A 23,543-nucleotide genomic window follows, 5' to 3' on the forward strand; every position below is an offset into this window, starting at 1 on the left:
TAGTTAGAATGGAGAAATCGTTATTAGATTGGATGTGTTGCTGTTCAGCGTGTTTAAGATCCAGTTCTAACTTTTCCAATTCAGCATATCTCAGTTTTGTAAGATACGCAGCAAAGGAAATAATCTTCCCTCTAATAAATTCTTTAAAGGAGTCCCATATAGTCACCCATCTTGAATCTTCGGGTTTATTATTCGAGAAGAACTCTTCAATAGCAAGGTTAATATGGGCAATAAATTCAGGTTCATTAAGCAAGGAGTTGTTGAATCTCCATTTACGTTGAGGAAGGGTATTATAGAGACCATTCAGATAAAGTGTCACCGCACCGTGATCAGAGATAGCAATTCCCTTTATTGTAGAAGTAGTGAGGTAAGTAGACAGAGATGTACTTAGGAGGAAAAAGTCAATACGAGAGTAAGTGGGTGGGGAGCAGAAAAAAAAGAGAATTCTTTGGGTGTTGTAAATGCCACGGATCGATGAGTTGAAATTGATGAATCAGATCTTGGAGTTTGTGCCATGACCGGGATTTTTTATAGGTAGCATGAGATTTCCTGTCCAAGAGGAGGTCGATGACCAGGTTAAAATCTCCATCTAAAATGATGTAATTTTCCGGAGAGGACACCAGCTGTGTTCTGAGAGGTCACCAAAGAAGGTCGGATCGTCAACATTTGGACTGTAAACGTTAATACAGGCAGTGGCGTACCAAGGGGGGGGCGGGGGGGGCGGTCCGCCCCGGGTACCAAGCCCTGAGGGGGTGCTCCCGGTCCGGTCCAGTTACCCCCCCCTGCGCCGGGTGTCGCGTCTGGAAACAGCCTGCAGCAAGATCGCGATGCCAGAGATCTTTGCCTGCTTCGACTGTTTCCTCCGCCACGGTCCTGCCCCTCCTCTGATGTCAGAGGAGGGGCGGGACCGCGGCGGAGGAAACAGCCGAAGCAGGCAAAAATCTCTGGCATCGCGCGATCTTGTTGCAGGCTGTTTCCCCAGGGCAGTAGCGTACCAAGGGGGGCGAGGGGGAGGTCCATCCCGGGTGCCGCCTTAGGGGGGGGTGCACAGCTGGCCCGGTCCCTATCGCGCTCCTACCCTCCCAGCGAAAGCAGCATCGGCGCCATTATCGAAAAAGGTAATGGCGCCAGGCCTTGGAGCACCAAGGCAGACCGCTTCTCCCCCCTCCCAGCCGAAACCCCGCTGACCATCCTATCTCTCTCCCCCCCCCCCAAGTGAACCTTTCTGACCCTCCCAGCGAAAGCAGCAAACCTCCCTCCAGTAGCGTCGGCTTTATCCTCCCTCTGCCGCATCACTGATGACGTCATCAGTAACGCGGCAGAGGGTGGAGAAAGCCGCGAAGGAGGTTTGCTGCTCTCGCTGGGAAGGTCGGAAAGGTTCACGGGGGGGGGGAGATAGGAGGGTCAGCGGGGGTTCGGCTGGGAGGGGGGAGAAGCGGACTGCCTCGGTGCTCCATTACCTTCTTCGGGCAGCAGCAGCGTTTACAATTCGCTGCTGTTGCCGGCTTCAGGCCTTGTTCTCTGCCGGGTCCTGCCTACTTCCAGTTTTCATGAAGACAGGACCCGACAGAGAGGAAGGCCTGAAGCGGGCAACAGCAGTGAATTGTGAATGCTGCTGCTGCCCGATGAAGTTCAGGACATCGGGGAAGGAGCAGGGAGAAATCGGCTCCTGGCTTGGGGGTGAGGGTAGGGAAAGAATCGTGGAAGTGGAGAAATCGGCACGATGGCTTTGTGCAGGCTAGGGGGAGAGAGAAAGAAAGGAAAAAATAAAGAGGGGGGGCCAGGGGGAGAGAGAAAGAAAGGCAGAAAGAAAGAGGGGGACCAAGGGGAGAGAAAGAAAGGCAGAAATAAAGAGGGGGACCAAGGGGAGAGAAAGAAAGGCAGAAATAAAGAGGGGGTCAAGGGGGAGAGAAAGAAAGGCAGAAAGAAAGAGGAGGGCCAGGGGGAGAGAGAAAGAAAGGCAGAAAGAAAGAGGGGGACCAAGGGGAGAGAAAGAAAGGCAGAAATAAAGAGGGGGGTCAAGGGGGAGAGAAAGAAAGGCAGAAAGAAAGAGGGGGGCCAGGAGGAGAGAGAAAGAAAGGCAGAAATAAAGAGGGGAGCCAGGGGGAGAGAGAAAGAAGAAGGATCAGAAGAAGGACCAGAGACTCATGAAATCACCAGACAAAAAAGTAGGAAAAATGATTTTATTTTCAACTTAGTGATCAAAATGTGTCCGTTTTGAAAATTTATATCTGCTGTCTATATTTTGCACTATGGCCCCCTTTTACTAAACCGCAATAGAGTTTTTTAGCGCAGGGAGCCTATGAGCGTCGAGAGCAGCGTGGGGCATTCAGCGCAGCTCCCTACGCTAAAAACCGCTATCGCAGTTTAGTAAAAAGGGAGGGGGAATATTTGTCTATTTTTGTATAGTTGTTACTGAGGTGACATTGCATAAAGTCATCTGCCTTGACCTCTTTGAAAACCCGTGGAATATAAATGATAATTAACATTTTCTCTGCGTACAGCGTGCTTTGTGTTTTTAAAATTTTATTGTTGGTAGATCATTTTGACTTGGCCACAAAGGTAAGGGGGAGGGAGGGAGGGGAACTGCTGAAAGACATCTAATAATCCTTGCAGGCTTGACTGCAGGGAATTATTTTTGTAAAATCATGTTTTGTTATGTGACTGGCATTATCTAGACTTTAATTTCTATGAATGAATAGAATGAAAATGATATAAAATTACTTGCTTGTTTTTATGTGCGTGCGCTGAAGGAAAGTGGAGAGAGAGTGGGCTGAGGATGCTGAAGGGAAATGGGGAAGAGAGTGGGGAGAAGACGCTGATTTATAAATTGACAATTGTACAGAATATTGTTTCTTTTTATACTTTAATATAAACAATTCAAGGCTTGTGTGGATGGAATCAGGTGGTTTGCGGGGATGGGGACCGAGCTTACGGGGATTAGTCCAATAAAATTTTATTTTTTTATATCTCATTATTTGTTTTATTTTTATTTGTTAATTTATAAAGTGGTGATTGTTATGTATCAGTTTTTTCAAATTTACATCTACTGTCTTTATATTTTGCACTGTATTAGAGGACATGTGTTACTGTTTTTTGTGGTGTTGCATTGTATCCAGGGTCTGGTTTCTTGGCGGATCAGTTTAACTTTTGTCTACATATTTCTATTTTTAGTTTGTGATTATTCCATTTTGGGCGAGGGTGTATCTCTGTTCTGTGTGTATGAAAAAGACATAGTTTTCAGTTGGCATTGACTACAGGACCAATTGACTGTGCGGGATCTGGCTTGTTTAGTTTTACAATGTATGTGTTGGTGTTCTAGTGCTCACTGCAGTGTTTAAGATGCAGCCTTTTCCTAGGTACACTCTTGTGGTGCGATATGTAGATTGTTACTAAAAATCATATTTTTCATATAGATAGGGGGGGGGGTCTAAAAATGTTGGGCCCTGGGTGCCACATACCCTAAGTACGCCACTGCCTGCAACTACTCCATATGTACTTCTAATGTCATGACAATTTAGACATAATTTATGTTTGGAATAATGGTTACATATATGAGGTTCAATAAAAGAAAATTTTCACTGCCTGTTTCTATTCTGACCATTTATTCCATTTCATGGTTATTGCAAAAAAAAAAAAAAAAAAAAATTTTTACATGGGGGGGGGGGGGTGTCAAAAAATGATGGGCCCCGGGTGCCACATACCCTAGGTACGCCACTGAATACAGGAAACCTTTTTATCATTGAGTTGGATAGTAGCAATTACCAGTGACCTTGAGTATCTGTGCAATGATGAATTAGTAAAATATTTGGACTGTTCTTAATGAATGTAAGGACTCCATTATGTTTATCGACGGCCGGTGAAAACAAAACTGGTAAGGCCCATGGGAAAGAGAGTTTCATAGAGTCCACAGCAGATAGGACACAGCAGATAAGGGACTCTTGTAAAAACAAGATATCTGGCTGTAATGTGGCAACATAGTCCCATATCTTTTGCTTTTTCAGAGGGTTATTAAGACCTTTGACAATGAGAGAGCAGATAACCATCAGACATAATTATATTAATGCTAAAACATTAAAAAATAATTTGAATGCATGGAAAGCAATAAAGAACAGAGCAAGGCACATACAATACATTAGAACCTGTATATAAGTGAAATAAGACAGTACAGTGGATCGCATGTAATAATCCTGATTAGTCAAAATGACAAAAATGAAAGAGATTGCTGAGACTGTAAAAAAAGACATATTATTCTCGCTTAAAAAAGAAAAAGGAAGACAGGTAGACATAGGTACCGCAAAGTAGAAAGTTGGGATAGCAAGTTGGCAAGGGCTGCGAAATAGAGTCCATTGACAGAAAAGACTGAAAAGGGAGCAGTTAATAGTTGCAACAAGAAGAGAGAACAGCAGTCACACAATAATCTAGCATGTGAGAACAGCGCTATATGGTGTACTACAACAAAATTTCAAGAAAGTAATAAACATTTCTTTATAGTACTAAAGTAAGGTTGTAAAAGGCAATAGCATAAAAAGTACATTTCAAAACTTGTAAAGAGCAATAGATATAAACTGTCGATACTCATATAGGAGAGACGAGGCTGACAGTAAAAACATGTGAATCAACAGCAGCATCAAACCCAGGTTTAACCAGCGCGTCCAAAGAGAGAACTCAGGTCTTTTCAATAGAGCTTGGCGCTGAACACTCGAGGAAGTCAGCTAAGTCCAGAGGGTTAGTAAAGTTCTTTGTAGTGTTGTTATATGTGACCCGCATCGTGGCAGGGTAGAAGAGACCAAATTTTGTGCCGATTGCTTTGAGACGGGGCCTATATTCCAGTAGTGATTTCCGTTTCTTGGCGGTTTGTTTGGCCAGATCGGGCACAATAAGCAGAGAGGAGCCTTTGAACTTCAGCAGGTGCTTAAGTTTTGCCTGTTGCATAATTTCCATCACTTGACTATAACGAAGCAATCTCACCACTAAGGGTCGGGGGAAGCGTGCGTTGAAATCAGGTTTGTGCGAGGGCACACGGTCAATTCCAGATTGTGTTTAACGTTCAGGTCCATAATTTTGGGGATCATAGATTGGATAAAGGAGATAACATCCCGTCCCTCATGCCCTTCAGGGATCCCCAATATCCGGAAATTATTTTGACGTGACCTATTCTGCGCGTCCTCAAGCTCCTGCTCTAGAATCGCCATCTTTTTTATTTGTTGCTGCAGCGTTTTTATATTCATGCCATTAGTCTAAACTAAACTTTAGGTTTGTATACCGCGCCATCTCCGCAAGCGTAGAGCTCGGCACTGTTTACAGAGTTAGGATAGAAAGGAACTCCAAAAAAGGGTTATGGGATAGGAACTAAGAGGGTATAGAGGGGCCAGGGTGCCAGAGAGGGGGAGGTGTTACATTTTTGAAAAGAGCCAAGTTTTCAGGTGTTTGCGGAAAAGTTGGAGGGAGCTTGAATTTCTGAGCAGGGATGTAAGTTTGTTCCAGAGTTCTGTGTTTCTAAAGGGGAGGGATGTTCCTAGTTTTCCTGCACGGGATATACCTTTTGTAGAGGGGAATGATAGTTTTAATTTTTGGGAGGATCTGGTGGAATTAGGGTTTGAAGAATTCCAAAAGAGTGGAATAACGGGAGGAAGGATGCCTTGTAGGATCTTGAAGGCTAAGCAGGCACATTTAAAGAGGACCCTGGAGGGTACTGGAAGCCAGTGAAGCTTGGACAGGAGTGGTGAGACATGGTCGAATTTGCTTTTTGCAAAAATAAGCTTAGCCGCGGCATTCTGAATCTGCTGAAGTCTATGGAGGTTTTTCTTAGTTAGGCTTAAGTAGATGGAGTTGCAATAATCCAATCTGGAGAGGTTGGTGGATTGTGTAAGGATGGCAAAGTGATTTTGATGAAAGCAGGATCTCACTTTCCTCAGCATATGTAGGCTAAAAAAGCATTTTTTTACCAAGGAGTTGAGGTGGTCATTGAAGGAAAGAGAAGAATCTATGATGATGCCCAGGACTTTGCTTGAAAATTTGAGCTGAAGAGACTGAGGAAGATATCTTCTTTTTCAGGGGTCCCGCGACAACAAGAGGGCATCTATGGAAAATCAGAGGCGGGAAACTACGAGGTGACACCAGGAAATTCTTTTTCACTGAAAGGGTGGTTGATCGCTGGAATAGTCTTCCACTGCAGGTGATTGAGGCTAGTAGTGTGCCTGATTTTAAAGCCAAATGAGATCGACACATGGGATCCATTCACAGGGCAAAGGTAGGGGAGGGACAGTAGGGTGGGCAGACTTGATGGGCCGTGGCCCTTATCTGCCGTCTATTTCTAAGAATGGGACCCCTTGTTCATTTTATGTCAACCCGAGAGTGAAAAACAGCCATCTCGGTTGACAGGGAGGTAAGTTCTGCCTTCAGATCCTCTGTGTTTTGAACCGAGATCTGCAACAAATCGCGCATGGAGCAGAGCTCTTCCATAACCGTCTGCAGGGCCTCAGTTTCTGCATCGCTCTTATTCGTCTGCCCTTTTTGAGGCTATATCAGCTCAGTGCTTTTCCTCTTACCAAATGCCATGGTATAGCACGCACAGAAAGCTATAAATAAGGTCCCAAAAGTAGTTTAGGCAACCACTATTGATTCGGTATAGTTTTCAGTCAACGGAGCTCAAACACTAAGCAGCCATTCTTTGTTGAGCTCGCTAGCCCCCTCCCCCCCCCCCCCCCCCCCCCGATTTAAAATGTTTTAAATAAATAACTCTCTAGGCAAATTAGGATAGCAAATTAATTATGTGGATACTAGTGTTGAATATTGGTGGCACCCAGATCACTTTCAGTGGCTACCTTTTACATGGATATCCAGTATCAGTATCCAGATACAGCCCAGTGTTGAATATCCAGATATAACTTTAGATGCTGCGATCAGCCTTTTACAGTAATGCTGACTGCTGAACTGAGGAGGGTTTTTTTTTCCTGAAATGGCTGAGTGAGAACCCATTTTTGTTTGGCTATGTGCAATAAATTTTAAGGTGAGTTAGCTAATTCTTACATTACCTACTTTGAGTCTCATTTGCTGAAGTTTTCCATTGTAATCTCTTTTTCTGTGCAAAAAAATCTGGAAACTTCTTGTCGCTGAGGTTCTGAATTGCATATAATGCCTCTATTCTATCTTTTCAGCTCTTTAGAGGATAACTATGAAACAGATGAAGTTGTCATCCCCAGAGTTACCAAGCAAGATGAAAACATTGATCATCTCTGACCTCACTGCACAGAGAAGGCACATGGTTCTGTTTGACACTTGAGAAAGTTTTGAATGCTTTTTTATGGGGAAGAAACATGTTTTTTACTGTTTAATTTGCAGATGTGTAGGTACCATTATTCAGCATCAACTTTAAGATTGTGCAATATATTGTAAATGCCAATATTCTTTTTATTCTTAGGCATTAAGAATCAAGATGCCTCTCAGGTCATAATAAGCAAGAAATTCCAGAGCTCATAATTTCATAATTTCAGGAATATCCATCCAGGGATTTCAAAGGCATTTTAATACCATGCAATAATTGAATATATGAATCAACAGATGAAATTTCTAAAAAGTAAATAATGCAGCATACTAACATACCCAGGCAGCTCCATTGCAGTTTTTATCAACTAAGGCCCGATCTGAACATTTTTGAATACTTTTTCTACTTAGATTTTCTAAATTTAAATGCATTTTCTGCTCAGAATTTTGATGGATCCCAGAACTGCATCTCTCCCTCAATAAAATATTTCAGAATATTTCTGCAAGATGTACAGTAGAAAATATATTTTGTTCATTTACATACAAATTATTTACTTCCTGTTTAAAGTGATGGTAAATATACCTAAATTCTCTGAAAATGACAGGTATTAGCCTGTAATTAGCAGATATTTGCCATATGAAAGAATATGTTCCTGACAAGTTTACACATACTTGTATTGTATTGTGATAACATTGCAAGGCAAAAAATGCCCATAGTATGTTGAATAGCTTTGGTCTAATTTGCATTTTTAACAGGTGTCACATCCACTGTTGTTCATGTCAGCCAGTCAGTTCTCATTGCTTACCTATGACACACACACTCTACCCACTCTCAAGCCCTTTGATATCTTCACATGACATGGTCATAGACCACACATGTCCCTAATCATGTCCTCTTTGATGACAAATCTAAGATTGGTCTACCACAAGATGGCCACCATCTTTGTCTCCCATATTGATGACATCACTTCTGGGTTAAATCATATGAAAGGAAGTGATGTTGCAAACATAAGGTGACCTTACGTCCCGTTTTGAACGGGACAGTCCCGTTTTTGGATCCCCTGTCCCGTTGTCCCCACACACAGCTTCGGGACGTCAAAATGTTCCGTTTCCAGGGACAGCATCCCGAAGCTGTGCGCAGGGACAACGGGACAGGCGATAGCTTCCTGTCCCTCCTCCCTGCAGTGCAAAAAAAAAAAGCCTCCCTCCAGGCCCGATTTAAACCCCCCTGGTCTGCCGTTGCTGCTGCTGTCCTTACCTCCCTGCTGCAGCTAATCGCCGCCCTGAAGCCTTTTTCCCAACGTTGGAGAGGACGTTTCGGGCCAGCCAGGTACCCATGACTAGGTACCCATGACTAGGTACCCCGGAAAGAGAAAGAGGTTTGCTGCACGTAGCTGCAGTGCAGTTTTGCTAGATGGAAGACGCTGGTGTGAAAGAGAAAATGAGATGGAGGGCTCCCAGGGGATGTAATCCGAGAAGGTTCTGAGAAGGGAAGAAGTGTTCAAAGCTATGCAATTGCAGCGGGGAAAGTGAGTAGGAATTTGGTTTTGCAGAAGATTCAGGTTGATTAGGAGAGGGTTGTGGGACTTAAATGCAGGGGAGTGGGGAATATAGAGAAATACTGGAATCCTGAACTACGTGCTGCTTGGAGGAGGAGGAAAAAAGGAAGGAAACAGCTGGTAGGGAGATTAGAGAAGGGGTAGGGGTGGAATGGAGAGATCAGATGAGGGAAATGGGAAAGATATTAGAGGAATGAGAAAGTAGAGAGAAATTGATGCTAGGAAGGAGGTCAGCAAAGAAATAAGGAGAGATGCTAGATCTGGTGTAGGAGAGATAAAAATAAAGAGAGCAGTAAAGCTGGAATGAATCATGTAAAAAAAGGGAGAGGGACATAGAAAGAAAGCAGATACCATATGGAAGGGGTAGAGGACAGACAGTGGATGGAAGGGGCTGATGCTGCATGGAAGAGAGAGAGAAGACAGATGCTGGCTAGAAAGAAGAGAGTGAAAACAAGATGATTAAAGCAGAAACGACAAAAGGTAGAAAAGATTTTTTTGTTGCTTTAGAATAAAATAGTATTGTTGTAGTGATAAAAATTTTATAAACAAAATAAGGGGCGGGGCAGAGCCAGGGGGCCCAGTGTACTTGTGTGCCTAGGGGCCCTCGAAGAATTAATCCTGCCCTGGAAGTAAGGACAGCGGCGGCGGATCGGGGTTTTAAAAAATTGGGCCTGAAGAGAGGCTTTCTTTTTTTGCGTGGCAGGGAGGGAGGGAGGTAGGCAGGCAGGCAAGCAGACTGGCTTCGGGGGTGGGGGTGGGACAAAGTCTGGAAGGCAGTGAGGGGGACATAGGCAGGAAGCACTAGGGGCACTCAGGACATAGGAAGGGGCACTAAGGACATGGGAATGAGGCACTGGGGGCATAGGAAGGAAGGAGGGAGGGAATAGAAAGGGACAATTGTTGGACCTGAGTGCAGAAAGAAAGAAATGAAAGAAAAGAAACACAGAAGGAAACGCAACCAGAGACTCATGAAATCACCAGACAGCAAAGATAGGAAAAATGATTTTATTTTCAATTTAGTGATCAAAATGTGTCAGTTTTGAGATTTTATATCTGCTGTCTATATTTTGCACAATATTTGTCTATTTTTCTATAGTTACAGAGGTGACATTGCATATTTTAAAGTCATCTGCCTTGACATCTTTGAAACCCCCAAATATAAATGATAATTAACATTTTCTCTGCGTATAGTGTCCTTTGTAGTTTTTTAAAAAATGTTATGGTTACCATTATGAATTAATAAGATATTATGTGTACATGAAAAATGAATGGAAGAAATTGGGGGCGGGGCTAGGACGGGATTGAGGCGGGACTGACAATTAATATATGTCCCCTTTTGATGTCTACTCTGTTGCAGATGATACCAAGATTTGTAACAGAGTAGACACCGAAGAGGGAGTGGAAAATATGAAAAAGGATTTGCAAAAGTTAGAGGAATGGTCTAATGCCTGGCAACTAAAATTCTATGCAAAGAAATGCAGAGTAATGCATTTGGGGATTAATAATAGGAAGGAACCGTATATGCTGGGAGGAGAGAAGCTGATATACACGGACGGGGAGAGGGACCTTGGGGTGATAGTGTCCGAAGATCTAAAGGTGAAAAAACAGTGTGATAAGGCAGTGGCTGCTGCCAGACGGATGCTGGGCTGTATAAAGAGAGGCGTAGTCAGTAGAAGGAAGAAGGTGTTGATGCCCCTGTACAGGTCATTGGTAAGGCCCCACTTGGAGTATTGTGTTCAATTTTGGAGACCGTATCTGGCGAAAGACGTAAGAAGACTTGAGGCGGTCCAGAGGAGGGCAATAAAAATGATAGGAGGCTTGCACCAGAAGACGTATGAGGAGAGACTGGAAGCCCTGAATATGTATACCCTAGACTCCTAGAAGAAAGGAGAGACAGGGGAGATATGATTCAGGCGTTCAAATACTTGAAGGGTATTAACATAGAACAAAATCTTTTTCAGAGAAAGGAAAATGCTAAAACCAGAGGACATAATTTGAGGTTGAGGGGTAGTAGATTCAAAGGCAATGTTAGGAAATTCTACTTTACGGAGAGGGTAGTGGATGCCTGGAATGCGCTCCCGAGAGAGGTGGTGGAGAGTAAAACTGTGACTGAGTTCAAAGAAGCGTGGGATGAACACAGAGGATTTAGAATCAAAAAATAATATTAAATATTGAACTAAAGCCAGTACTGTATATGGCCGTTTGGTGGAGGATGGGCTGGGGAGGGCTTCAATGGCTGGCAGGGTATAGATGGGCTGGAATAAGTCTTAACAGAGATTTTGGCAGTTGGAAACCAAGCACAGTGCAGGGTAAAGCTTTGGATTCTTGCTCAGAAATAGCTAAGAAGAAAAAATTAAAAATTTAAATTGAATCAGGTTGGGCAGATTGGATGGACCATTTGGGTCTTTATCTGCCGTCATCTACTATGTTACTATGAAAAAAATAAATGGTGACATTATGCAAACACCACAGCTTCCATCCGATGGCATTATATAAACATTTAGACAGCAAACATGAAGTTTTCAAAAAAGTGAGAGATACAGATTTGTCTTAGATCCAAGTGAGATTCACATATGATATAAATTAGTCTTGACAAAAATCCTTCCATTTCTATTACCACAGAGATCTATTAGGGAAAAATAGAATATACATGTTGCATTTATTAAGAAAAAAAACTGCTTTTGTTCTAGGACTCTTTCCATATTAACATACTCAGTGGCGTAGCGAGGAAGATTGGCACCAGGGACAATGGTGCCCGGCATCACCGCACCATGCGACCCCCCCTACTCAACCCTGATGTGCCATTTGCACCCCCATTCTTCCTCACTGCTTGAGCGCCCCCTTGTACCTCTTTAAAAGTTCACCAGCACAAGTAGCATCTTCTACCTGTGGCTTGTGCCGGCCTCAGCTCCCTTCTAACATCACATCCTGGTCCTGTGACCAGGAAGTGACATCAGAAGGGAACCAAGGTCGGCGTGAGAAGCAAGTGGAAGATTCTGCTCACACCAGCAAACATTTAAAGAAGTGCACAGGAGGGTGGAGAGGAGTAGAGGTGCTGCCCTCCCCCCCCCACCGCAAAGATGGCGCCCAGAGCAGTCGGCCCCCCTTACTACACCACTGAACCCACTAAATAATAGTTCTGATATCAATGCAGAAATTATTGCATCCTGTTTCACTGTTTAAAACATTTATTGTGGACACCTTGATGGAGTGATATAACTACCTCTAGATTTAAGTTGGTGCAAGTGTCACAGTACTTAGCAGGGTTCCCAAATAACTCCACACAATCAAGGGAATAAGCAAGAAAAAGAATTGTAAGATTTATTAGATAGCAATAGGAGAAGCACGGGTAAGCTCTTCAAATAGGTACCAATTGGTACAATTAGATAATACAAGATGTTAATACTATAGGGTAAATTACAGAGGCAAAGGATGTTACAGATTACCCTTCCAGATTGGCAACAGTTCAATGGCATGATTAACTTCTATAATCTGTAATCAGTTCGACACGCTTATCACTACTTTGAATACTCAAGTCGGAGGAATATCATTTGCATAAATGAGGTCTAATGTAGTAAATTGGTATTCACACAATGTTACCAGTCTAAGAAAGTCTCTGGAAACATTGCAGCTGTCTTGCGTTGGGTACCATGATCCTTGGTGTCCACGTCCTCACCGGTCCTGGAGTCAGCTCATTGGCTCAGGAACTCTGGATCACCTACTACACTAGCTGAAAACAAACCATTAGAGGAAAACCCTAATTAAAAAAAAAAGGATCTGACAGAAGAAAGGGGCTAATTAGATGCAAAGAAAGAAAAATGGAACAGGGGTTTCCTATCTATCCCTCCCCAACTGCAATGGCTTGTGTGCTCACATTCAGGCAGCCTCTTTCCACCTGTCCTAGGCTCACTGTAATCATTGGCTAACTACCACTAACCCCAAAGGCAGGCTCTGAGACAGGTCTCAGCAGACAGGCTTAAATACAGTTTTCAGAGGCAGTATTAAATGCAATTTTCAGAGGCAGGATTAAATGCAGTTACCAGTTACCAATTTTGATGTTTTGTAAAAAGGAAAAAAAAAAATTCCAAAATCAAATGACAGAGTGATTTTTGAACCAGAAAAATTTCTATCTTTTGGTTTAGAAATTCTCACTTTTTTGCTCAGTCTTTCTTTAGATACTATTTTTGAACAAGAAAATAGAACATAACAAGAATAGCCTTACTGGGTCAGACCAATGGTCCATCAAGCCCAGAAACCCATTCTCACGGTGGCCAATCCAGGTCACTAGTATCTGGCCAAAACCCAAGGTGTAGCAATATTCCATGCTACCAATACAGGGGAAGCAGTTGCTTCTCCCATGTCCTTCTTAATAACAGACTATGGACTTTTCCTCCAGGAACTTGTCCAAACCTTTCTTAAAACCAGCTAAGCTATCCGCTTTTACTACATCCTCTGGCAATGTATTCCAGAGCTTAACTATTCTCTGAGTGAAAAAAATTTCCTCCTATCAGTTTTAAAAGTATTTCCGTGTAACTTCATCAAATGTCCCCTAGTCTTTGTAATTTTTGATGTAGCGAAAAATCGATCTACTTGTACCCGTTCTACTCCACTCAAGATTTTGTAGACTTCAATCATATCTCCCCTCAGCCATCTCTTTTTCAAGCTGAAGAAAATGCACAAAAACAAGCCATTGGAATGTAAGGGGGGCCAGCATTCTTAGTAGACTGGCCAAACAGACATCCCAGCAGAGCAGCAGAGCAACTTAGGGATCACTGCAGGGAAATTTGCATCAAAGGTTCCAGGTACAACTTTCACTGTAACCCCCTTTTCTTTGAGGACAAGCAGGCATTATATTCTCACATATGGCGATGTCATCCACGGAACCCAGTATGGACAGTTAAAAAGTGTACTGTCACTTTAAAACTTTAGGATTGCCTATATTGCATGTGTACTAGTGCTGTCCCACCCATCAATGGCTCATGGAACCATCAGTTTTCAGCTTCCCACGGAGTTGAGAAGTTGTGATTTAGAATCTCTCTACACACATCAAACTTATTGTCTTTTTGTGCCTTCCCATTCATATTTTCTTTTCATATTTTTATATTTTCATTCTTTCCTTTCTGTTCAGTTTAAACATTCTGATTTTTTTCTTTGATTTCGTTTTTCGGACCTTTGGACTCTTTTCAGCCTATTTTCAGGCTGGGAGCATTGACCTTTTTTTGGTATTCCATCTACCCGACCTCCCCAAACCATAGAGTTTGTTTTTTTCCATCGATGTCCAAGGCTCCTAGCAATTTCAAGTGTCGATTCCACAGGTTTATAACAATCTATTGCAATTTAGAAAGCTGTTCAAGACCCATTTGTTTGTTCAAGCTTTTCTAAACTAATATTCTACTTCTTGAGTTAATATTTTACTTTCTGAATAACATCTTTTTTGCAGGTTATTGGATTTGTGCTATTTGATTGAAGTGATGTAGTAGATAAGTGGATGAGATGTAATTTATGGGTTGAGATAGCATAATCTTATAATTTTTGCTGATATAGGGGAACTATGTGTTGTGCAAGTCCTGAAATATATATGTAATATTGTGAGCCGTCATGGATAAAAGCAGATTAAAAATGTTTTTAAATAAATAAAATAAATAACTGATGTGTCCAGTGCCTAGGTCCTGATCGTCAAGACATTTATTGCATGCTCTGCTCTTGTTTGCAGAAGAGGTTGCTTAAAGCCAGGAAGTTTCAATTTGAGAAACTTTTCGGTTCAACTTCAGGTACATCGACTAGGAAGACTTTGACACACAACCCCCTGCTACACCAGCACCGACAGCATTGACGATCCATTCCACCTCTTCATTGTCAGTGCTACCATCGTCAGGAGAACCTCTTAAGAAAGCTAAGCATAAACGTATCTTCTGCTTCAAGCATGCATTGGCATCGTCTCAAGCATCATCACCATCAATGCACTCTAAGCATCAATGCACCGATGGCTGATTGCTTTCTCTCTAGTTGTTGTCTCCTCTGAGGTACGCCTTGACACCCAAAACAGCTAGCATCTAATGTATCCTTGCCAATGTTGGTACTGGCACCATCTCTGCAAGAACAGTTTTGAACATCGTTGCAGATAGAACTGGCTGAGATGCTGCACCCTGTGCAGATTCCTGCATTGACATACCCAGTCTCAGCCCAGTCTGAGAACAACCCTCAAACTCCATTGAGGCATTGTTCTCGGACACCAAGACATCAAGCTTCCAAGCAAGGGCACCCAGGTCCCATGTATTCTCATCTAGAGAGCAAAGTTCATCTTCACATTTCTTGATGCTCTCCTTAGTGCTGTCCTTGATGATCAACAAGGACAGCAAGGGCTGATATTGAGGAGTATGACTCATACCTGTCACCATTTTCTTCCAGTGACTATCTTGACTTGAGTGTAGATGAGCCTTATGGAATACCATCCAATCCATCTCCTCCACCTACTCGACAAAGATCACCTTCTGAGAGTCTGTCTTTTAAAAATTTATAAGACAGATGGGAAGAGGTGCTTCTAATCAATATGGAGTCTGAGGCAGAGCCTTGAAAAGAACTTATGGAAGCCCTAGAACAGCAGTTCCCAAACTGTGAGCCGCGGTTTCCTGGAGAGCCATGACTGACATACAAGGGAGCCGCAGATTATTCATATATTAGACATCTTTTTCAACCTTAAGAAATTAAAAAGTATATAGAAATAAAAATAATAATAGCTTTATTTATATCCCATCATACCTTTACAGTTCAAGACAGTGTACACTTCTCCCTCCATATCCACTGGGGATAGGGGCAGAGCCGGCCTGCGAATATTAAAAAACCGCAAATAATATTGACCGGTTCTACCCCTAATCCCCACTTCCCCCGGTTATTTTAAGCCCTGTAAGCCCCCCCCCCTCCCCACTTAAGCCTTACCTGGTGGTCTAGTGGGTTTTCGGGGCAGGAGCAATCTTCCCACGCTCCTGTCCTGTGCAGATCGCTCATAGGAAATGGCTGCCTTGAGCTCCCGTCGTAGTCTCGAGAGGCTAAGGGAGCTCAAGGCAGCCATTTCCTATGAGCGATCTGCATGGGGCAGGAGAGTGGGAAGATTGCTCCTGCCCCAAAAACCTGCTAGACTACCAGGTAAGGCTTATTGGGGGGGGGGGCTTACAGGGCTTAAAATAGCCCCAAAAATTAAAATGTTTTTTATGTTTAAAAATCGCAAATAACCGAATCCACGGATGCTGAAACCGCGGATTCAGAGAGAGAAGTGTATAATAAAAGGTGCTATAAGGACAGCGAGGTAACATCAATTAGATTAGGAAAGGGGTAGATAGTTATGAGATGGGGTGGCATAGGGTAGGAGGAAGGGACGTGTAAGATGAGGTGGGTGTAGCGCAGATTTGGGGATCAGGTAAATATGTCGAATAAGTGGGTTTTTAGTGATTTTCTGAAAGAATGGTATGTTCATGAGTTCAGGATTAGGTCACTTAAGGTGTTGTTCCGGATCCCTGCTTGAAAAGGAGAGTGTCCTGTTGAGGAATCTTTTGAATTTGCAATCTTTGGGGGAAGGAAGTGATAACAGTAATGTTCTGCATGAATAGAAGAGTTTGTCCTGCAGGGTGAGGTGTTTCAGGTGGTAGGTGGGAGTGGAGCCGAAAAGAGTCTTGAAGCAGAGGCAACTGAATTTGAAGACTATTCTAGCCTCGATAGGTAGCCAGTGAAGTTTTTGGTAGAATGGGATGATGTGTTCAGATTTTTTCAAGCCAAAGATGAGTCAAACAGCAGTGTTCTGAATAAGTCTCAGTTTCTTGATGGTTTTTTTTTTGTGAGATCCTAACTAGATTATGTTGCAGTAGTCCAGTGATCTTAGAACTAAAGACTGGACCAGCAGTCTGAATGATGTGAAGTTGAAGTATGGTTTTAATGGGCGTAGTTTCCATAGTAAGTGGAAGCATTTTTTGATTAGGGTGTTGGTATAAGCTTCGAATATCATTTGTTGGTCTAGGGTGACTCCTAAGATTTTGATGGTAGAGTTAATTGGGAAATTTCTTCCATGTATGTTGATAGCAGATTCGGTTGGCTTGTTTGTTGGGGAGGCCATAAATATTTTGGTCTGTTCCGGGTTTAGTTTTAGTTTGGAGTTTGTTGACCATTGTTCTACTTGGTTGATGATAGATGAGACGAAGTAACAGGTTTCAGATGAGAGTGCTGAGATGGGGACAATGATTGTGATGTCATCTGCATAGATGTAGGATTGGAGGTTTAGTTTGAATTGTTCCTGGCCTAGGGAGGACATGTATAGGTCAAAAAGGAGAGCCTTGAGAGACACCACAGGGATTAGTCTAAGCCTGGGAGTATGTTTGCTCACTGATGACTTGGTAGGATCGGCTTTTTAGGAAGCCTTTAAACCAGTTGAGAACATGACCCGAGATACCTATGGGGTCTAGACAGCTGAGTAGGTTGAAGTGGTACACCAGATTGAAGGCGCAGCTAAGGTCAAATTGGAGAATGAGTACTTGGTTTCCTGAGCTGAATACTTGTGTGATGTGATCTATGATGGAGGCTAAGGCTGTTTTGGTGATGTGGTGTGAGTAGAATCCTGACTGGTATTCGTGAAGTATTGAGTGTATATCTAGGTAGTTCATAAGGGCAGCGTTGATCAGACCTTCCATTATTTTGGTGAAGAAGGGGATGTTGGCTACTGGTCTGTAGTTGGATGTTGATATGGGGTCTTTGCAGTTCTTTTCACTGGGCGAGATAAGGATGTAACCAAGATTGGTTGGGAATTTGCCATTTACCATTAGTTGAGAGATCCAGTTGAAGATCATGGCCTTGAAGGTGGTGGGGGCTGCTCTCATTATGGTGGGTGGGCAGTTGTCTAGTCAGCAGAAGGTTTTGGCATATTTATTATAGAGCTTGAGAAATAGGAACCAGTTAGGGGGTTTAAAGTGGCTCCAGATCATGTCTACCGGGATTGAGTCAGGGTGAGTGAGTATGGTTGTTGGGGGAGGGCTGGTTGGGGGTATTGGAAGGAGGTTCTGAGATTGAGAATTTTTGACTTGAAAAAAAGTGCGAAGTTCTCAGTGATAGGAAGTTGTGTAGAGGAGGATCTTTTGTAGTGATCAATTTCCAGTAGAGAGTTGATTAATCTGAAAAGTTGGTTGTGGGGGATCCTATTTTGTTGGAGTAGAAGGTACATCATTTTACCTTGGTGATTCTTTTGTACTCATGGATTTTGGATCTCTATTGCTTTATCCTCTTCCTTCTTTGTTTTGTTCCAGATTCTTTCAAGTTGGCATGCTTTTCTTTTAAGTGAGGTTAGTTCTGTGTCGTACCACCCATCTTTGTTTGCCTTTCTTTAGTGGAGCAATATTGTCTAGGATCTGATTGCTAAGGGTGATCCAGTTAGTGTTGAAGTCTATTTCTATGTTTGGATTGGATAGTAGATCAAAGTGGGACCAGAATTCTGTAGGATTGAGGGAGGGTCTGAAAGTGTATTGTTGATTGGTGGGGGTGGGGGTTGCTCCATAGAATTTGAAAGTTGGCCCTCAGGTGATCTGACCAGATGGTGTCTGTCCAGTTTACATCTGTTAGGCTGATGAGCGAGGAGTGAGGGTCTTTAGAAGAGAGGTAAATTAGGTCTAGGTGGTGGCCTTTCTGGTGGGTGGAGGTTGGGAGGATGGCGAATCCCAGGGAAGTTAAGAAGGAGGATAATTCTTTAACAATTGGGGTGTCTCGTTGCTCTAGGTAGAGGTTGATGTCACCAAGTAGCAGGTTGTGTTTGTCTTTGGAAGTGTTCAGTAGGAGGTATTTGGAGAAGTCTTCACTAGCATTGCTCCATCTGTTCGGTGGGATATAGAACAGGTTGGTGTTAAGGTTGGCAGTCCTGTCGTGTTTCGTGAGGTTGCAGGTGAGAATTTCTAAGTCTTCAATGACCTGGAAGTTGAAGTGGTCTTTAAGAATGATGGCTACTCCACAACCTTTTTTTGAAGTTTCTGGAGAGGGAGATGATCTTGTAGCCTCTAGGTAAGATGATATGGATAATAATGTCTTTGTCGGAGATGAGTCAGGTTTCGGTTAGGAATACCAACTTAAGCTGGGATTCAAGTAGCCAGTCCTTCACTAATTGGGCTTTGTTTCTGATAGAGCGTTTATTGAGGTAGGCAGAGGATAGGGAGTGGGTGTCCGGGGCAGAGGTTGATTCCGAGGTAGTGATGTTCTTTAGTAGGCGTTGTTTTCTCAGGGAGGTATGTTTTGATGGGTGGCGGGTGGTGTGAAATACTTAGATTGGGAAAGGGCCAAATTTCAGATTGACAAGTTGGGGTGGTGGCCATCCGGCCTTACTTGTTTGTGGGAGAAGTGGTGGGTGTAGGGAACAGATTCAAAGGCTAGCGCCCCATAGGACCAGAATTGGGAGCAGATTAAGTATAAGATCAGGTAGGGTAAGAGGTAGATTCGGGTGGTATGTATGATTAGTTGGGTGTGTGTATGTACATATGTGTTGACTAAGATGGCAAGAGTTAAAAAAGCAGGGGGAGAATTGAAAAAGCAGGTTATGCAAGATGGTTAGAAGCAAGGCTAGAATAACAAGCAGGATTGCAAGGTTAGAATACCAGTATAAACATCTATAAGCTAGGAAGGTTTACAGATACAGGTTAAATAAGGTGGCTAGGATACAAGATGTCATGATGAAAGTTATTAAGTTACGGTGAAATGGTCTGTGAGAGTTTCTGGCTTCACTGTTTGGTCGCTTCACAGAGGTGAAGCGGCAAGGAAGGGTGGAGAGCGCTTCCATGCCCGAGGACAGTCTCCGTCACACAGGTCTGATGAGACAAGATGTCAGGCAGTCCGAGGCAAGTACAGGGGAGATTTCCTGCTGGTTTGAATATGGCTGAAGATGTCTTTGTGTCAGTGTGTCTGTGTGACTGTATCTGTGGCTAGAATGAGGTTGAGTGAGATCTTCGTGTCAAATTCTGACTGTTGTTTCTGTGTCTTCCTTTATGCGCAAAGCGGCGGCGCTCCGCCCTAAATGGTGGCGCATAGCGCCACAAGGGCTGTTGGGGGGTAGAGTTTGTCTCCCACGCCTGACCAACTCCTTCCCTTGTGGCAGTGGTAGCAGTTGGGATCAGCTGGGGCAGCTCCTGATAACAGTGGAGCTGCCCTGCAGAAGAAATCTTTTTTTAAAAAAGTAGCACCGCAAGGGCTGTTGGAAGTTCGTCTCCCATGCCTGACCAACTCCTTCCTTTGCGGTGGCAGTAGCAGTTGGGATCAGCTGGGGCAGCTCCCGACAACAATGGTGCTGCCCTGCAGAAAATACTACAATTGAAACTTCAGGTTATTTGTTAGTTACTGTTTTGATGTTTATGTCTGGTAAAACAGTTTATTTTCTGTTATTGTGTGAATGTAATCACCATGGGGGAGATACTATGCATATGACTTAATCACCATGGGGGAGATACTATGCATATGACTAGTGCACATGCCTAGTGGCTTTGCGCATGGCTAGTGACCTCTATTTGAATGTAAGTAACATAGAAACATAGAAACATAGAAATAGACGGCAGATAAGGGCCACGGCCCATCCAGTCTGCCCACCGCAATGACCCTTCCCCACCTAACTCAGTGAATAGATCCCACGTATATATCCCATTTGGCCTTAAAATCAGGCACGCTGCTGGCCTCAGTGACCTGTAGTGGAAGATTATTCCAGCGGTCAACCACTCTCTCAGTGAAAAAGAATTTCCTGGTGTCACTGTGCAGTTTCCCTCCCCTGATTTTCCACGGGTGCCCCCTGGTTGCCGTGGGACCCTTGAGAAGGAAGATATCTTCTTCCACTTCGATGTGACCCGTGAGATACTTGAACGTCTCGATCATGTCTCCCCTTTCTCTGCGTTCCTCGAGTGAGTAGAGCTTTAACTTATCCAGCCTTTCCTCGTAAGGGAGATCCTTGAGACCCGCAATCATCCGGGTTGCCATTCTCTGCACCGACTCTAGTCTCAGCACATCTTTTCGGTAATGCGGCCTCCAAAATTGCACACAGTACTCCAGGTGTGGTCTCACCATGGATCTATACAATGGCATAACGACTTCAGGCTTACGGCTGACGAAACCCCTGCGTATGCAACCTATGATTTGCCTTGCTTTGGAGGAAGCTTGCTCCACTTGATTGGCAGCCTTCATGTCCTCACTGACGATCACCCCTAGGTCACGCTCTGCTTCAGTTCTTGTTAGGATCTCGCCATTTAGGGTGTAAGTCTTGCATGGATTATGGCTGCCCAGGTGCATGACTTTGCATTTTTTGGCATTGAAGCTGAGTTGCCAGGACCTAGACCAGCGCTCCAGTAGTAGTAGGTCGTGCATCATGTTGTCAGGCATTGAGTTTTTGTCTGTTGTACTCTTGGCCACTACATTGCTTAGTTTGGCGTCATCAGCGAATAATGTTATTTTACCTCGGAGACCTTCTGCCAAGTCTCTTATGTAGATGTTGAACAGGATCGGGCCCAGGACGGAGCCCTGTGGCACTCCACTGATCACCTCCGTCGTTTCGGAGGGGGTGCCATTCACCATTACCCTCTGAAGCCTACCCTCAAGCCAGTTCCCAATCCATTTTGTCAGCGTGTCGCCCAATCCTATAGAACTCATTTTGCTCAGCAACCTGCGGTGTGGTACGCTATCGAATGCTTTGCTGAAGTCCAGGTATACGATGTCCAGGGACTCCCCAACATCCAGCTTTCTCGTCACCCAGTCAAAGAAGCCGATCAGGTTGGATTGGCAGGATCTCCCCTTAGTAAATCCATGTTGACGGGGATCATGTAGATTCTCCTCGTTCATGATCGTATCCAATTGGCGTTTGATTAGAGTTTCCATTAGTTTGCTCACTATTGATGTGAGACTCACCGGTCTGTAGTTTGCTGTTTCCATCTTGGAGCCTTTCTTATGAAGTGGAATGACGTTAGCCATTTTCCAGTCCAACGGGACGTCACCTGTACTAAGGGAGAGATTGAAGAGTGCGGATAGCGGTTCCGCCAAGACATCACACAACTCCCTGAGCACCCTGGGGTATAGGTTGTCAGGCCCCATTGCCTTGTTAACCTTGAGTTTTGACAGCTCGCAGTAGACACTGCTGGGCGTAAACTCGAAATTACTAAATGGATCAGCTAAGTCAACCCTTGTCTGCAGCTGAGGACCAAGTCCCGGCGCCTCGCGGGTGAAGACTGAGCAGAAGTATTCATTTAACAGTTGGGCTTTCTCCGAGTCCGTTTCTGCATAGTCTCCCCCTGGTTTCCTGAGGCGTACTATCCCACCTGAGTTCTTGTTCCTGTCACTGATATACCTGAAAAAGGATTTATCTCCTTTCTTTATGTTCCTTGCTAAAGACTCCTCCATTCGGAATTTGGCCTCCCTAACTGCTGTTTTGACTGTTTTTGACTTGGTCAGATAGATTTCCCTGGAGTCCTGTTTCCCTGATTGTTTGTAAGAGATGAATGCTTTTTTCTTCTCCTTGATGAGGTCCGAGATCTCCGTAGAGAACCATTGTGGCTTATTGTTCCTACTCCGTTTACTTACCAATTTAACATAGCGGTTTGTTGCTTCCTGTATGGTGGCTTTCATAGTTGACCACATTTCTTCCATGTTATCGGTTTCTGTTTGGCTTTGTAGCACCTGGTGAACGAAGTAATCAGTGGATTGTTGGAGCAAACTCAGCTGTTATACTCATATTTATCAAACTTTACTGGAAGAATAATAATACTAACGTAAGTACTTTACTCATATATTATAGTTGAGTAAGCGTCTTTTTGTGTGTTGAGTTAGACCCATGAGGCAGGCCATATGTCTGAAACATGTATGTGTCGGCTCTTGAATGAATAAAAACACTGGACAGGAAAGGAGGGACAGGGGAGATATGATTCAGACATTCAAATACTTGAAAGGTATTAACGTAGAACAAAATATTTTCCAGAGAAAGGAAAATGGTAAAACCAGAGGACATAATTTGAGGTTGAGGGGTGGTAGACTCAAGAGCAATGTAAGGCAATTCTTTACAGAGAGGGTGGTGGATGCCTGGAATGCGCTCCTGAGAGACATGGTGGAGATGAAAACGGTGACGGAGTTCAAAAAAGCATGGAATGAACACAGAGGATCTAGAATCAGAAAATAATAGTAAATATTGAAGAACTAAGGCCAGTACTGGGTAGACTTGCACGGTCTGTGTCTGTATATGGCCGTTTGGTGGAGGATGGGCTGGAGAGTGCTTCAATGGCTGGGATGGTGTAGATGAACTGGAGTGAGCCTTGATGGAGACTTCAGTATTTGGACCCTAAGAACAGTATCGGGCAGCGCTTTGGATTCTTGCTCAGAATAGCTAAGAAGAAGAAACCCCACCCCACCCCAACAAATTTTAAGATTGAATCAGGTTGGGCAGACTGGATGGACCATTTGGGTATTTATCTGCCGTCATCTACTATGTTACTATTTACCATAAGTCGCCTCTTTTGCTTTTCATAGCACAAAATGAAGATCATGCACCACAAATGAGTAGTGGGCATGCAAAAAAGAGAAAATATCGTAAATATGACAATAGTTATTTGGACTTTGGCTTCATGTCAACAAATGTTAACAGAGAAGAAAGACCACGATGTGTAGTATGTTTGAAAATTTTGGCGCCAGACTGTATGCTTCCAAGTAAACTGAAGCATCATTTTGAAACTAATCATT

General features: G+C 43.5%; 1 protein-coding gene across 8 annotated transcripts in view; it reads left to right on the forward strand.

Moving 5' to 3' along the window:
* The window catches only part of PPP2R3A (protein phosphatase 2 regulatory subunit B''alpha), a 1,177,159-nt gene extending 1,167,969 nt beyond the window's left edge, over positions 1–9,190 (forward strand). For 6 of the 8 annotated variants that reach the window (XM_033957843.1, XM_033957841.1, XM_033957842.1 and 3 more), the window contains one exon: positions 7,161–9,190. In XM_033957843.1, coding sequence (XP_033813734.1) covers positions 7,161–7,242 — 82 coding nt within the window. In that variant the 3' untranslated portion in view covers positions 7,243–9,190. The remainder of the gene's footprint in view (positions 1–7,160) is intronic. The other 2 variants (XR_004540589.1, XR_004540590.1) reach the window with 2 other exon arrangements.
* Positions 9,191–23,543: the final 14,353 nt, after the last annotated feature.

Source organism: Geotrypetes seraphini, chromosome 9 (assembly GCF_902459505.1).
Source record: "Geotrypetes seraphini chromosome 9, aGeoSer1.1, whole genome shotgun sequence".
Lineage (NCBI taxonomy): Eukaryota > Metazoa > Chordata > Amphibia > Gymnophiona > Dermophiidae > Geotrypetes > Geotrypetes seraphini.